Genomic DNA, 17,339 nt, shown 5'->3' on the forward strand with positions numbered 1-17,339 from the left:
GCAGGTGCTCCCTGAAAACCCGTCACAAATGAACTTTAGAAATTGTTTGAGAGAATCGTGCCCAGAAATCTTTCTGTGGTGACCTAATAATGTTCTGGTTTCGTTCATTGCCTAGGTGATCTTGGAATAAACGGCGGTGAGGAACTGCAGTTGACCACCACAATCACCCATGCTGACGGACCAACTGAAATTTACAGGTTGGCTGGCAAGGAAGCACAAGAGTAAAGTTGGAAAGGAATTGGGAGAAACCATACCAGCAGCACAAGTCAAATGAGAATTTCCCTGTGTAATTGGGAAAACTATAAATCTGCTCAATTGTATATGGACTGACATGTGATGGGGACTTGTGCCTGTTGGAATTTCTGTTGCTGGTGAGATGGGACTCCTGCTTCCAATAATTTTACCACAACTTGTAATGCCTGTGGAAGATTCCAGAACTGCCTTTTGTGAAATGGGATTATTTCCATTTTCGAAAGAATTCAAGTGCACATTTATTTGTCAAAACAAATTACCATCACCGTAGTTTATATCTCACTGAACATTACTTTCTGTAAGTATATGAAGTATTGTAGCGTTGCAACTTTTTGTAGACAGCCACCTCCAGTGCTCAAGGGATTGGTCGTAAGTGAATGCGCAAGAGGGAAAAGAAAGAACTTGCATTTAACGGCACCTTGTGAAGTCCGCTGCCCCAAAGTGCTTTATATCCAGTAAATTACATGGAGGTAATGGATTTAGACTCAAATATTGTAAAGAAAGACATTAGTGCAGATGGAATTCCTGATGGACATGAGCATTACTGTCAGTACACTTTTAAAAAAAAATCTGCATACACATTTGTTTTGAGTGGTTCTATATATACTCTTTTTTTTTTTTTTTGAAAGAGGAAGCAAAACCTAAAGGAGGTTGTATGTGTTGCTTAATGTTTTTAGATTCTTGGCAACAATATATGCAGATGATGGGTCATGCTGTACACAGACAGACTGCTGACTTTTATGTAAACCAGTAATGCTCATATTGCAGCCTGAACCTCTATGTGGTACTCTTCACCTATAGGCCAACTGGTGCTGGTGTTGTGCCTGACTTCCATTCACAGCTATGAGATGTAATCAGAGTGTTGACATTCTGTGCAATTCTCTTGACGTTCTGTGCAATTCTCCTGCTGTCTGGTGAGGGGAATTAAAGGAATGCAAGTAAAAAGGCTCTGTTAAACCATTTAATGATCAGTCCAGAAATTACTTTCCTGTTTTAATTTTGAGAATACCGGGTCTTCATTCCAGTCAAGAGCACAGGCTGTAAGGATTTGGAGGTGCAGCTCGAGTGACCCTTCAGCAAGGCACTTGCTGGGGATATGATCCTTTTTATCAAAAAGGGTGCCTTGTTCTTTTTCTCTCCTGAAGATGTCCATTACCTCTCGGGGTCAGCAATCTCCAGAATTTCACTTGCGTAACTATTCTGGATCTGAGTGTTGGTTGACAATTTAGCATAGAACAAAGACATAACAACTGGACCTGATCATATCGATAAACATCTGCCTTCCCGCAAAAGTCACTGGATACTGATCAGGGACACATCGGTGATCATGGCTGATTTTTTTTCTTTTAAGTTTTCCTCCTTCTTGGACCAGGCCACCCTTCGTGTGTGACATGGAAGCTGCTGCTATAGCTGAGATAGACTTGTGGGGAAATAAAACCGAGATCAAACTGGTCTGTATGGCTCAGAACCACACCATATAGTTATTCATCTAAGGGATCAGGAGAATTGTGCCTAGTGTTTTGAAGGCGTCTCTCATTTAGTTGATCAAAAAAAAATCAATGAATAGATGTGAAGTAGGACTTGACATCAGCAAATATGAGTGAAGGCATTAGTCAAATACTCAAAACATAAACCTGTTACTTAATGTAAACATCTATATCTTGCCATAGGGATGTACTGCACAACCCACTTTCTCGTGATAAAAGTTGAAAAAAATTATTACAATGGCCACTTTTTATTTAAAACAAAAGGGATATGGCTTGTCCTTTCTTTGACTCGAACATTTGAGGTAAGAACTATACTCCTTTTGGAGGTGTAGATATTTAATGATATAACAATGTAGAATTAATATTTCAGGTGTCAAAGGTGGTTAGGTTTTTTTTTAAACTTGGAAGTAGGTTTGCTTGTATGCTAATTTTAAATAAAGTTTGTATTACTGTGATTTGTGTACAGCCTCCGTGATTGATCAGACTGTGTTTTAAACGACTAGGATATTGGTCTCTACTCTTCCACTTGCCACAATCGGAACACCATGACTCCTGAAAGTATTGTGGTAGATATTCAACTTGGATTCTGGAAGGATGTTTCCCCTTGTGGGAGCGACTAGGGGATCCATCTACCTGGTGAGCGTCTTGGAAGGGGGGATCTGAAGCAATCTCGTAAGACGTTGCGATGTAAATCCTGCCCATTGTGGGCGGGGGGGCAGGGGCCCTCCCATAGTGCTTTGGGTGGGGCATAGCGTTGGGGACCTCCGAGATTGGGACACCATTTAAAAATGGCAACCCGATCTTTTGCTACACTGAGTAGGTCCGGCAAGCAGAGCTCTTCGATGTAGAAAACAGGGCCATGTATGGCCTCGGCTGCGCGTTCCCCGCTGAAGCCCCTTAATTAGAGTGGTGTTGTATAGCCATGTGTTTCTCAGTGCTGCAAGCACCAGGAAATGCAGTTAAATGCGCTCGCAATGGGACTTGGGGCGCGATTCAACGAAATGGGAAGTAAGTGTCGTTAGATAGAGGTGGGAAACTCCCAGCAAAACTCGCCATAAATGACACTTAGAAACTTTTCCGTTAAACGCGCCCTACAGCGAGAGGGCACAGTTAACAAATATGTGGGCCGGGATTCTCCGAGCCCGCGCTAGGTCGGAGAGTCGCTGGTGACGCCAGAAATTCCCGTCACGGCCGCTCCGATGCTGGGACGCGATTCTCCAATGACCGCAGAATCGGCACCAGTCGACGTGGTGCCGGTCGGGGGCTGTTGAAAACGGCCCCCGAGGCGATTCACCACGATCAACTAGCCGAGTTCCGCTGGTTGGGGGGGGGGGCGCCTCCATGACAGCCAAGCCCGCGATCAGGGGCTACTGATCGGCGGGTGCGCGCGATCCAGGGGGGGCCTATCTTCTTCTGCGCCGGGCCGCTGTGTCGCTACGCCATGTTGCGCAATGCCGGCGTGGAAACTGCCACCATGCGCACGTGCCGGCATGGAAACGGCCGCCACACGCATGCGCCGGCACAGAAACGGCCGCCATGCACATGCGCGGACCTGCGCCAGCAGTGCAGGGCCGGGTACCGGCGCCGGAGATGGGTGCAGCACTTCAGCGCCATGCTGGCCCCCTGTGGGCCACTGAATCGCTGGGCCAAGGGGTCTGTTGACGCCAGCGTGAAACACTCCGGTGTTTACGCCGGCGTCAACACTTTGTAGGGATTTTAGAGAATCCCGGCCGTGGTTTCCCATATTTAAATCTGAGCTGAGATGACTCTGGAGCCTGAATATTTTTAAGGCTCAATTAGATAGATTATTTATTGACAAGGGAGTCAAAATGGGTATCTCACCAACTCTTGCAGGCACATTTTCAGGAATGCTGACCAACAAGTGATTCTCCAGTGCTTCATTTTTCATATTTAGTCCTAGGCTTTTAAAGATTCAATTTTAAATGAATGCATGGGATTCAGGTGGGCGGGGAAAAGTTGGGAACCAAACCCCCCTCAAAATTAAAGAAATGTGTGTTTGGAGCTCTTGTCCTGGATTCTGTTCTCATTGCTTGAGCCAGATAGGAAAGCTACAAGGATTTCTCTACTCCGACCAGTTGGTACCTGATGACATAATTGCATCCTGATCTGCATACTTAAAGATGGACCCTGACAGCTTTACATAACTATCCTTTTCAAATGAGCAGCTTGCAACGTGACTTTTTAAACGACAATCCACTGTTTCTGCTGGTTGAGTAAATTTACAAATCACCCCTTGGGCATTGACAGATTATTGTTGTATGTGTCATCATTAGCCAGTCATCCGTGAGCATTTACCAACAGGAGTCACTGGAAAATTGATTGGGGAACACTAAGTGGTGATTATTTCCTTTTCCTCCCCAGACCTTCCCACCCCACCTCTAGCCCAAGCAAGCTGGATGCTGAATCCAAGTGCGCTCGTCTTTTCGGACCTCGCACCTCCCTATCTTTGTAATTTCCTGTAACCCCTTCACCTTCAGATAGCTGTCGTTCTACCTCAGAAAGTCAGGTGGGAAAGGATAGAAATGGAACTGAACCGTTGCACACTTTTTTTCCTCCATTAAGGGGCAATTTAGCATAGCCAATCCACCTAGCCTGCACATCTTTGGGTTGTGGGGTGAGACCCATGCACACACTGGGAGATTGGCCAAACTCCAATGGACAGAGTTTTGCACACTTTCTAAGCTTTTATTTATTGAGATGCATGTTACAAAAATACATCTTACAAACTGTGCCTCCATACCCAACAACAGTTTCAGTCTATGCACAGCATGTATAAATATATATTTATATAAAAGCTGCAAAAATGAATCCCTAGTTAATGTAAATTACATAATAATAATTAAACTTTTAGTTAATATGCAATTAACATGTGTTTTTCTCATTCTGACTACATGCATCTCCTTTAATTGCTCTACTATTGGTGGCAATGTCTTCAACTGCCAAGGCCCTAAACTTTGGAAGTACCTTCCTCAATCTCTCCACCTCTATTTCCCTTTTTAAGGTGCTCCTTAAAATCTTCCTCTTTGATCAAGCTTTGGCCACTTGCCTTGATATCTTGTCACTGGTTTGGTGTCAAATTTTGCTCAGTGCTTTTGTGAAGTGCCTTAGGATATTTTATTAAAGGTGCCAGTTGTTGCCCAAAGGCAGGGCAGCTAGCACTGGGTGCCGGCATAAGCATTAATGTTGTTGCCTTGGCTCTGCTATTACTGGTGTAGTTACAGTGGTGAATACATTTATTTACAATTCTGATGGTTTTGGTGCACCTCATTCATTGATTGGGACGTTTATTCTGTGTCTCTGTAAAGTAAATGCAATGTTAAAGGAGCATTAGCAGCAGCATTGATTATTAAACTCTGGAGTGATTGAGTGGTGACTCCCAGGCTTGATTCGCCTAATCTCGGCCATTTTGCTGTGAAGCGCCCAACACTCCCACCATACTAAAGGAGGAAAAATACTGACTGTTGTTCTGGAAGCGCCACACAATAGCTCCAGGCAGGCAGATAAACAGGTAGAGGTCTGGGATTTGCTGGTTTGACTATTTGCTTATGACATGTTTCTGCTTTAAGATGATGTTTTATTGGGGTTATCAGTCAGCAACTGCTGAGCAGGATGTAGATTTTTGAACTTTACTATTTCAACTTGTTAGGGCGACACGGTGCCGAGGACCTGGGTTCGATCCTGACCTGGGTCATTGTCCGTGTGGAGTTTGTACATTCTCCCCGTGTTTGTGTGGGTCTCACCCCCACAACCCAAAGATGTGCAGGGTAGGTGAATTGCCCACATTAAATTGCCCCTTAATTGGAAAAGAAAAGAATTGTGTACTCTAAATTAACATTAAATGAAAAAAACTATTTCAACTTGTTATTGTTTAAATTCTCAGTGGGACAGGAGTTTGGGTGGGAGGATATAATTTCCTTCCCTGTGGATGAGTGGGCAGCAGTTATGGTGTGCCAGGAGTGGGGCACTGCTGGTATAAGATATAACCTTGGACAGACAATAAACTAGACTCATTGAAACTCAACTGAGACATATCAGCACTTTCATTATCTGAGGCACTTCTTCAAGGAACAAATAGTGCTGGAACAGCTCAGACTGCTTTTACACAATAATTTTTATTCCCACTAATTTAATCCTGTGCCTGCTGTTTCCTGGCATAATCTCAGCTTCACTCCAGTGACAAAGGGTCACAAACTTGAAAACATCTGGCATACAATTGGGCTAAACTTCCACTGAAAACTTTGTCTCAACAATGTCTAGCATTACCCCACTATATCTTCCACTCCTTAGCCAAATTTGTTTCTAGTTCAGGAATACATGGGAGGACTTGAACAACAAAACTTTCTTTTCCTAAGTTTAATTGCTACTTTATATCCATCCTTACTCTTTCTCCCTCAAGTAAGAGGAGTTCATGGATGTATTTATCTACAAGTAAGCAGGAATCCAGTTCCTGGGTTGATTTCTAGCAGGATACTTGAGTCCAAAGTGGCGTTCTCAACACCATTTGGTAATGGTCAAGCACACCGTCCTTCTTCATCACCTCTTTGTTCTTGTATTCTATGGGACTGTCTGTGTGCCACCTTCACTTCTATCTATCCTAATGCATCTCCAACAACAGCTTCTATAATATTTTGTACACAGCCATGTTCAAGGATTCAGCCATGACCCCCTTCTCCTCATCAAACATGCTCAACTTAATGACATCACCTTCAAGGAACGGATCAGATTCAACCTCTGCTGATCACACCTAGCTCCACTTCTCTGCGAATCCTCAACTCCACAACTGCCTCTGCTATTACACTACCTGATCAACATTAAGTCTTCGGTGAATCAAAATTTCCACCAAATGAAAATCGGGAAGACTATTGCTTTCAACCGTTGCTCCCTCATCACTGATTCTATCTCTTCCCTGACCATATATTTAGGCTGAACCAGACCATGTGAATCCTTGCTTTCCTGTTGAAACCAGAGCTCGACTTCAATCCTATCATCTTATCCAACAATTCCACCCTCCTGCTTTACCTTTTTAAATGTTTACCTCAGTCCCACCTTAGATGATCTTCTCCAAATTTGTGTCATCTTGGGATTCAATTTTTCCAATTCTGAGCAACAGATGACATCTGTTACGCTGCGGAAAAGTAGCATTTTTACTATTGAAAACAGGAAAACAGAAGTGAAGCTTGATAGAATGGAGGACTTAGAAGACTAGACAACCAGTGAAATCCGTGTGAACTTGATTGTAATTGTTGACAAAATAAATGGCAAATTTTGAATATGCTTAGACCTCATGGAAATATACAGGGGCAATTATTTATTTTAAAGGTTGAAAGTTATGAGTTATTAACTTGGGTATGAACATTTTGAAAAGTTCACTTAACATGGTAAATTTTGTGTGCGGCATGTGGTGCAGTGGTTAGCACTGGGACTACGGCACTGAGGACCCGGGTTCAATTCCTGTCCCCTGTTACTGTCCGTGTTGCATTTGCACATTTTCCCTGTGTCTGTGTGGGTTTCACCCCCACAACCCAAAGATGTGCAGGTTAGGTGGATTGGCCACACTAAATTGCTCCTTAATTGGAAAAAAAAAATAATTGGGTACTCTAAATTTATTTTTTTTAAAACATGATAAATTTTGTTTCCATGTTATTGCATTTAAACCATTAGTTGGTTTTAAACTGGAATGAGTTAGATCACTAACCGGAACCACTAAGCTGGTGTACATTTTGTTTTGTAAAACCAACAATTAGTTCCATGTTATCAATCACAAAGTGGGTCTTGTGGCGCAGTGGGTAGTGCCCTGTCTATGAGCTGGAAGCTCCAGTTTTGATTCCCGCTCCAGGTTTGATTCCCACTCCGGACTTGCAGGCCAAGTATGGTGCATTCATAATGGAGCCAAAACAGGTTGAGAATCAACCTACAAAACTCTTCCAACACGTTAATGGCAGACGGTAAGAGTGGGAGAGACTCCTGGTCAGTGCCCCTCAAGTTAGAAGCCTCTGGCAACCTGCTCCAGGAATAGTTAACTATGGAAAAAGATGAAAGCCTGCCTTAATGCTGGAGGAGAATTGGGAATCAGTCACACAAAGAAACTGACTCTAAATTAAAGCAATATCAAATAATTCATAGAGCGATTGTCAAAACTAAATTAATAAGGCAGTTAACTTACCATTTGCTCTGCATATTAATTTTCTCTCAACTATAAGAAATCTTTGTTTTTCCCTTTTTCATTCAATGTCTGGAGTACTGGGGATATTAATAATATAAGGTTAATGTAGGATCAGTCTGCTTAGAGACAACATTTTGCATGAGTGATATAGAACCTGTCAGAAATCCAGCAGTCAGCACTGAGCTATGTGTCAAACTTGTGCAATCTGGGACTTTGTTTTTGGCAAAGTAAATAGCCTATTATATTTGACAACCTTTTTGGAGGCTGAAAAATATTCCACTGAACCCAAATTTATTTTATTTTTTTTCCAAATACTCCCACTGCTCCATCTGTTTTGCTCATGCTGTAAAGACAGTATTGAATCAGTATTTAACCTGATTTCTAAACTTAACACTTTCAAGTTTGCAAGCGGATACATTGTTCCAACTCTCATTTTCCCCTGGGTGACTCCAACATTGGTACAATTCCACTGGCACCCACATTCCTTCCAGTACCTCACTCAGTGGTCATTTTGCACATATAATACCAGAAATTGAGTCTCAACAAAGTACTCATAGATCATAGCATTTACAGTGCAGAAGGAGGCCATTCTGCACCGGCCCTTACAAAGAGCACCCTACTCCAGCCCGCGTCTCTACCCTATCCCCGTAACCCAGTAACCCCCACTTAACCTTTTTGGACAAAATGGGCAATTTAACATGACCAATCCACCGAACCCGCACATCTTTGGACTGTGGGAGGAAACCGGAGCACCCGGAGGAAAGCCACGCAGACGCAGGCTTGTTTGGGGGCATATCTTGGCATAGGGGACATGAGCTATAGGGGATGGGTGGGAAGCATGCTTTGGCATGGAGAGTATGAGGGGAGACAGGGGATGGGTGGAAGTCATTCCTTGGAATAATGGATATGAAGTAAACTGTTCTGACCCCCTACATGGATGAAAGCCAGGGAGAACGTGCCGACTCCCCACAGACAGTGATCCAAGCCGGGAATTGAACCTGGGACCCTGGAGCTGTGAAGCAACTGTGCTAACCACTATGCTCCCATGCTTCAACCAAGGGAAGCATCACAGCAGTTGACCGATATCTAATTTATCTACATTTCAGCAGAGGCCTATTGAGGAATGTAATCCCTTCCAACTCCCTGCCTCCTTTTGCATAACCCTGAAATTCAGTAACCATTTTATTTATTCTTTCACAGGATGTGGGCATTGTTGGCAAGGCAAGTATTTATTACCAATCCCTAATTGCCCTTGAGAAAGTGGAGGTGAGATGTGTTCTTGAACTGTTGCAAACCAGGTGGTGTAGTGTTATGGGTCAGGGTTTAGAGAACATCTATGTATATCATGGAGTTCACCTGACCTACAGCTTTTAATAGATTTTGGTTATGAGGAGCACAAGGGCCCACTTTCCAGGTGTTATGCAACAGAGATCCTAAGTATTTTCAAACAAAAAATGTTTAATCTATGAATCCAGTTAACATTTCATTAACACACAATAAACATCTTATCAACTGCCAACACAAATACAGTACTCTATAGGTAACCCTTAATAACTTACCTAACAACATCCAAAAGCTAAACACCCTTTTTTCCTACAGAACAGTAGGTTTGTATTCCTTACAGAAAACAGGTATTACTTTGAAGTTATCAAGTGGTCTGGAGACATTCTTTAGCATGCAGAGAGAGAGACCAAAAATACACCTTCTTTGTTTGAATGCAGCTCTCAACTGAAAAGGAAACCAAAAAACTCAGAGCCACGCTAAAAAAGCCGAGTCCCACCGGCACCGTCCATACCACCTCTTCCCGGCGGGACCTCGGCATGGATGCATCTGGGGGCAGCCTGGTGGGGGGGGGGAAGGGGGTCCGACCCCAGGGGGGGCCTCCGTTGTGGCCTGGCCCGCGATCGGGGCCTACCGATCGGCGGGCCGGCCTCTCGGGCTGGGGGCCTCTTCTGTTCCGCGCCAGCCCTTGTAGCCCTACACCATGTTGCGTCGGGGCCGGCACGGGGAAGGGAGCCACTGCACATGTGCGCATTGGCGCTGGTCCCACTGCACAAGCGCGCATTGGTGAGGGTCCCACTGTGCATGTGCAGACCTGCGGCACCCATCTGATGCCGGGGACCGGCAGCTGGAGCGGCGTGGGTCGCTCCAGTGCCGTGCTGGCCCCCTGAAGGGGTCAGAATTGCTGCTCCTGAGGCCATGTTGAAATGCAACGCCATTTATGACGGCGTCAACACTTAGCCTCAGCATCAGAGAATACCGCCCAAGGTCCCTCGTCAGGATGGTGTGTGGCTTGGAGGGTAACTTGCAGGTGGTGGTGTTACCATATATCTACTCCAATGGGAGAATGAGGTGCACAGGGCTTGTTTGGGGGCATATCTTGGCATAGGGGACATGAGCTTTTGGGGATGGGTGGGAAGCATGCTTTGGCATGGAGAGTATGAGGGGAGACGGGGGATGGGTGGAAGTCATTCCTTGGAATAATGGACAGGAAGTAAACTGTTCTGACCCCCTACATAGATGGAACTTGAATAGCATCCGATTCCTCTCCTGCACCTCAGAGTATCGGCTACTCAGGTGACTAGGGGCGGAACTTCCTCCCAATTGGAGGAGTTCCCACAGAATATAAACCCCGCCCTGGAAGCAATTCGTGGAAAGAAACCCTGTGGGGAGTGGAGAGGAGTGATTATTGTGACTAAAATGAGTTGTACCCTGTCAGCCTGTCCTCTCGTGGAGTCTTTGCCTAGGTCTACAACATTGGCGATGAGGATCAAGTGGAGCTGCTGTAAGTGGCAAGTGCTGCAAACTCAGACCATTTTTTACCTACCTCGGGGGGCCACTCTCCAACCGGCAAGCATGGTATACATAGTTAAACTCGAGCCAGGGCAGCACGTGCAGTGGTTAGCACTGCTGCCTCATGGCGCCGAGGACCCGGGTTCGATTCCGGCCCCGAGTCGCTGTCCATGTGGAGCTTGCACATTTTCCCCCTGTCTGTGGGTCTCACCCCCACAACCCAAAAAGATGTGCAGGGTAGGTGGATTGGCCACGCTAAATTGCCGCTTAATTGGAAAAAAAATAATTGGGTACTCTAAATTTAAAAAAAAGTAATCTCGAGTCTTTTGATGTGCATAGGGGACATAAGCTATAGGGAATGGGTGGGAAGCATGCATTGGCATGGGGAGTATATGGGGAGATAGGGGATGGGTGGGAAGCATGCTTTGGCATGGGGAGTATGAGGGGAGATAGGGGATGGGTGGGAAGCATGCTTTGGCATGGGGAGTATGAGGGGAGATAGGGGATGGGTGGAGGTCATTCCTTGGAATAAAGGACATGAAGTAAACTGTTACTTCCTGCTACACGGTCAGAGCTTGAATCGCATAGCATTGGGCCCAATATGTTGAAAGACTTCAACTTTCTTTCTGCACAAACAGCATCACCAGTGACTAGCGACAGACCATCACCTTACTGCCCGCCGTTGGCGGACCGACTTATGCACTAACCAGGAACTTCACTTAGCCTGACAGGCCGGACGGGTTGGCATTCGCTACGCTGATCCACCGGGTGGGTCGTCACCTAAATCCACAGCCCCCGTTTATGGTCCGATGGTACGATTTCCATACCGCTTCACAGACGCCGGCGGGGTCCACTGGGGAATATTTGGTGCGCTTACAGGGATTTGTTCCCCCCTGCACGTTCACAGCTGCCCTGGTTGAATCGCAACGGGACCGGGAGACACAGCGGAAGCTACTAATGGAGACCCCCCTGACCCTTACCTGGCTGTAGTCATAGCGCTCGCCCAGGAAAGCGACGATCGCATGCTCCAGGAACTCCAGGGCCTGGCGGTCCTGAACATTGGGCGTCGCCAAGACTGTCGACCGACAACTACCGAAAGATGCTGCTAAACGGACACCCCACCGAGACGGAACTGGACAGGGGAGCGGCAGTTTCAGTCATCAGTCTTTGCACGTTTATCGCCATCCGGACAGGTCTTCAGCCACTATAGCTTCACGGCACAGGGGCCCCATTGGCCACATATACCAGAGAGCCCTTAGAAATCGAGGGCACTGCCCACGTGGCATTCAGAGACCAGTCCGCATACCTCCCATTAGTGGTAGTCCACAGCAACGGGCCAAGCCTATTGGGGTGTGATTGGCTGCGTCAACTACATTTGGATTGGCAATGTGTGTGCCAGATGTACCCTCGTGGACTGGTTGGAGTGTTGTCCAAGTTCCCTTCAGTTTTCACCGAAGGCCTCGGGACCATTAAAGGAGCAATGGCCACGATCAATGTGGAAGAAAACGCACAGCCCCGATATTTCCACGCCCACCCTCTGCCGTACACACTTTGCGCCAAGGTATACCGGGAATTGGACCCTTTGGTGCACCTGGGCATTATTCGCCCTCTCCACTATGCCAATTGGGCTGCACCTGTTGAAGCTGGATGGGTGGGTGCGGTTCTATGGGGAGTATAAAATGACTGTAAACTGGGTATCTCACCTTGACCGTTACCGGTCCCTCGGATCGAGGATCTCTATGCCTGGCTCAGTGGAGGAAAAGTGTTCACTAAGCTGGACATGAGCCATGTGTACTTGCAGCTGGTGCTTGAGCCAAGTTCCTGGAAATATGTGACGATCAATACCCATTGGAGATTGTACAAGTATACGCGATTGCCGTTCGGAGTCCCCTCGGCTTATTTGATATTCCAGAGGGTTATAGAGAATATCTTGCGAGGGTTGCCAAGGGTGACCGTCTACCTGGACAATGTTCTCATCACTGTGACCTTGCATCAGGAACACGTGGAGAACCTAACCGAGGTCCTCGAGCGGTTTGATCAAGTCGGGGTCCACCTCCGCAGGGTGAAGTGCGTTTTCCATGCACTTGAGGTCATGTATCTCGGCTACCGGGTAGACAGCTGACCCTCCATCCAGTGGAGGAAAAGGTGCGGGTGATTCACCAGGCCCCATCCCTCCTGACCAAATAGAGCTCTGCTCTTTCCTTGGCCTAGTGAACTACCCAGGATGGCCATGCTGCTCAGTCCACTCCGAAGGGGGGACAGGAATGGGACTGAGGCACCAGAAGGCATTTCACAAGATAAAGCAGCGCCTCTCGTCAGAGGAATTGCTGACCACTTTGACCTGGACAAGCTCCTGCTCCTCACGTGCGACGCCTTGCCATATGGTGTCAGGGCGGTTCTGGCACACCACATGGGCAGCACGGTGGCACAGTGGTTAGCACTGCTGCCTCACACCTCCAGGGTCCCAGGTTCAATTCCAGCTTTGGGTGACTGTGTTAGAATTGCTGCTCCTGAGGCCATGTTGAAATGCGACCCCCCCCCCAACAAGGTGCTCCCTCCCTGCTGGGAGGTGCGCTGCAGCCCCCCTTGCTATCATACTTCCTGCGCTAGCTATCCCCGCTACTGTGGTGGCCCCCCTTCCCGGGCTGGTCTTATCCTGTCTGCTCCCTCTGCCTACGCCTCACCCTTACCTGCGGGCCGCTGCCCTCACCCTTCCCTGTGATCAGGTCTTTCTGATCAAAGTGAGTACAGTCCCACTCAAACATAGTGTGTGCCCATCATTGTTCTTTCTTTCTCTCTTTCCTCCTCTGCTTTGACTTCAGCGTTGTCTTGCCTGCCCCTTGTCCAGACTATTCGTCCAAACAAACTCGTCCGCCTCCGCTGGGGTGTTGAAGTAGTGTTCCTAATTTAGGAATGTGACCCAGAGCCTGGCTGGGAACAGCATTCCAAATTTTACTCCGTTCCTGTACAGGACCGATTTGCCTGGTTAAATTCGGCCCTGCGTTTTGTCAAGTCAGCCCCAATGTCTTGATAGACCATGATTCTGTGTCCTCCCCAGTTACTCGTCTTCGTCTGTCTCGCCCACCTCAGGATCCTCGCACGATCCTGATGCCGATATAGTTTCGCGATTATCGCCCTTGGTTGTTCCCCCGCCTTCGGCTTTGGCCGGAGCGACCCCTGTGCTCTGTCGATCTCCGGGGGGGTTGGTGAAGCTGTTCCTCCCGACTAGGTTGCCCAACATTTGGGCCACATTGCTCGTCGGGTCCCTGTCATTCGATCCCCTCTGGCAAGCCCACAATCCGAATGTTTTGGCATGAGGACCTATTCTCCTTGTCCTGAACTTTCCCCTTCAAGCTCCTCTGGGTCAGCACCAATCTTTTGATTTCGGCCTCCAGAGCAACAATCCTGACGCATTCTACAGCTCGAGGAACGTTTTTTCCTGCGCCTCCACCTTCTTCCCCAGTCCATCGATTGCCGTTTGCATGGCGACCAACGCCTCTGTTACTGCCACGTAAACCGCCACCTGGATTTCCACCTTTATTGCCTCTCTCATCGTGGCCACCTCCTTCATAAGGAATGTCTTCCATCCATCTCCAGGCGGGGGTTGGGGGGGAGGGGCGCGGGGCTGCTGGGAGGCTGATGCTCGAGTCATCAGTCTCCCTCTCTCTCTGGGGTAGTCGGGACCCCCTCTCCTCCTGGGTCCACCGGCACACCCGCCTGTTGTTCGTGTCCTTTTCCTCCGCTCCTGTCATCTCTATGGCCTCTCGAGCTCCCCTATGCTGGCATGCTGGCTCTCTTCCTTCCCATTCTTAATTAAGGGTGTGATGTTATCAAATTTCCAGGCTAATTTCGCCCAAAAGTGCCTATTTGGCTATGTTCTGGAGAAGAGCCACCTGATGTGCATCTGCTCAGCACATTGATGCACTATCAATTACGACGAGACGAGATTAGAGAGTAATCGAGGCTTTATTAAGCAGAGATGTGTTGCCTCCTACAGCTGCTGCCGAAATGGCTGCAGCTTGGTGAGCATACACATTTATACTCCGCCTACTGGGCGGAGCCAGCAGGCAGGGATCTACCCCCGTACCTGTAGTACAGGAACCTTACCATATTACTTCTCATCTACGTCATATATACAAACAGTGTTGACTACCACATTCACCCCCTGTTAAAAAAGAGTCCAGCGGGGGTGGTGGAAAAACTATTTACATGTATGTGAGCATTTTTAAAGTGTACAGTTTGGAGAAAGTTCACAAATTTAACCGGTCGGGTGCCTTGATCCTCCGTTGTGAGCGCCGCAGTCCCGGTGGTGATGCAGGCGCCGGCTTGGTCGCCGGTGACTCTGGGAGCATGTAGTCCTCATCTTCATCCCTGGGTGGAACCAATGGGAGGACGGATCGTCCTGGAGCGGGGGCTGTGGTGAGGTGTGCTGGGGGGAGGATGGGTGGCGCCGGGGCAGTTGAGGGGGGGGGGGGGACCCAGCTGGTGCCAGGTCCCTGAGGGAGACTGTGTCTTGGCGGCTGTTGGGGTACGCCACGTAGGCGTACTGCGGGTTTGCATGGAGTAGCTGTACCGTCTCGACCAACACGTCCGCCTTGTGGAGCCGCACGTGCTTGCGGAGGAGAACAGGTCCTGGAGCTGCCAGCCACGTTGGGAGCGAAAACCCGGACTTCCTAGGGAAGGCAAGGAGGCGTTCATGGGGGGTTGCATTAGTCACAGTGCAAAGTAGCGATCGGATGGAATGGAGGGCGTCGGGGAGGACCTCCTGCCAGTGGGAGATCGAGAGATTTTTAGACCGTAGGGCCAGCTGGACAGCCTTCCAGACCGTCCCATTCTCCCTCTCCACCTGCCCGTTTCCCCGGGGGTTGTAGCTGGTCGTCCTGCTTGAGGCAATGCCCTTGCTGAGCAGGAATTGACGCAGCTCATCACTCATAAAGGAGGATCCCCGGCCGCTGTGGACGTAAGCGGGGAAACCGAACAGAGTCAAGATGCTATTGAGGGCTTTGATGACAGTGGCAGACGTCATATCGGGGCATGGAATGGCGAAGGGGATCTGGAGTATTCGTCGACCACGTTAAGGATGTACGTGTTTCGGTCGGAGGAGGGGAGGGGCCCTTTGAAATCCATGCTGAGGCGTTCAAAGGGACGGGAGGCCTTCACCAGGTGCGCTCGGTCTGGCTGGTAGAAGTGCGGTTTGCACTCCGCGCAGACCTGGCAGTCTTTGGTGATCGCCCTGACTTCCGCAATGGAGTAGGGTAGGTTGCGGGCCTTTATGAAGTGAAAGAACCGGGTGACCCCCTGGGTGACAGAGACCATCGTGTAGGGCCCTTGAGTCGGTCCACTTGTGCGCTGGCACATGTACCTCGGGATAGGGCATTGGGGGGCTCGTTGAGCTTACCGGGGCGATAAAATATCTCGTAATTGTAGGTGGAGAGCTCGATCCTCCATCTCAAGATTTTTTATCATTCTTGATCTTGCCCTGCTGTGTATTATTGAACATGAAGGCAACCGACCATTGGTCAGTGAGGAGAGTGAATCTCCTACTGGCCAGGTAATGCCTCCAATGCCGCACAGCTTCAACGATGGCATCCTCCTTTTCGATGGAGGATGTCCGAATTTCGGAGGCATGGAGGGTGCGGGAAAAGAATGCGGGTCTGCCTGCCTGGTTGAGGGTGGCGTCCAGAGCGACGTCTGATGCATCGCTCTCAACTTGAAAGGGGAGGGTCTCGTCGACCGCATGCATCGCGGCCTTGGCAATGTCGGCCTTGATACGGTTGAAGACCTGGTGAGCTTCGGCCGTCAGGGGGAAAACTGTGGAGTGAATGAGTGGGCGGGCCTCGTCCGCATAGTTAGGGACCCACTGGGCATAGTATGAGAAGAACCCCAGGCATCGTTTGAGGGCCTTGGGGCAGAGGGGGAGGGGGAGTTCCATGAGGGGGCGCATTCGGTCGGGGTCGGGCCCTAGAACTCCGTTTTGCACCACATAGCCAAGGATGGCTAAGCAGCTGGTGCTGATCACGCACTTCTCCTTGTTATACGTTAGGTTCAGGAGTTTGGCGGTGTGGAAAAATTTGAAAAGGTTAGCATTGTGGTGCTGCTGGTTGTGGCCGCAGATGGTGACGTTATCAAGGTACGGGAAGGTGGCCCGCAGTCCGTACCGGTCAACCATTCGGTCCATCTCCCGTTGGAAGACCGAGACCCCATTAGTGACGCTGAAGGGAACCCTAAGGAAGTGGTAAAGGCGGCCGTCTGCTTCGAACACAGTGTATTGGCGATCCGCCTTGCAGATGGGGAGCTGGTGGTAGGCAGATTTCAGGTCCACTGTAGAGAAGACCCGGTACTGTGCAATCTGATTGACCATATCAGATATGCGTGGGAGGGGGTAGGCGTCGAGCTGCGTGTACCAATTGATGGTCTGACTGTAGTCAATGACCATCCTGTCTTTCTCCCCAGTCTTTACAACTACCATTTGGGCTCTCCAGGGGCTGTTGCTGGCCTCGACGATGCCTTCCTGCAGTAGCTGCTGGACCTCCGACCTGATGAAGGTCCTGTCCTGGGCACTGTACCGTCTGCTGCTGGTGGCGACGGGTTTGCAATCCGGGGTGTGGTTTGCAAACAGGGAA

At 48.6% G+C, this 17,339-nt stretch overlaps 1 protein-coding gene and 1 long non-coding RNA gene across 2 annotated transcripts in view; one reads left to right on the forward strand and one right to left on the reverse strand.

Annotated features, from left to right (window-relative positions):
- The window catches only part of wls (Wnt ligand secretion mediator), an 86,962-nt gene extending 84,768 nt beyond the window's left edge, over positions 1 to 2,194 (forward strand). The window contains exon 12 of the mRNA XM_072511068.1: positions 116 to 2,194. Coding sequence (XP_072367169.1) covers positions 116 to 225 — 110 coding nt within the window. The 3' untranslated portion in view covers positions 226 to 2,194. The remainder of the gene's footprint in view (positions 1 to 115) is intronic.
- A 4,601-nt stretch (positions 2,195 to 6,795) lies between these two features.
- Positions 6,796 to 12,046, reverse strand: LOC140427306 (uncharacterized). Its single transcript, XR_011948456.1, has 3 exons — positions 11,697 to 12,046; positions 7,924 to 8,000; positions 6,796 to 6,885 (listed from the first exon to the last, which is right to left on the reverse strand). It is a non-coding gene; the product is annotated as an uncharacterized lncRNA (long non-coding RNA).
- Positions 12,047 to 17,339: the final 5,293 nt, after the last annotated feature.

This window comes from Scyliorhinus torazame, chromosome 7, assembly GCF_047496885.1.
Source record: "Scyliorhinus torazame isolate Kashiwa2021f chromosome 7, sScyTor2.1, whole genome shotgun sequence".
In the NCBI taxonomy this organism is placed as follows: Eukaryota; Metazoa; Chordata; class Chondrichthyes; order Carcharhiniformes; family Scyliorhinidae; genus Scyliorhinus; species Scyliorhinus torazame.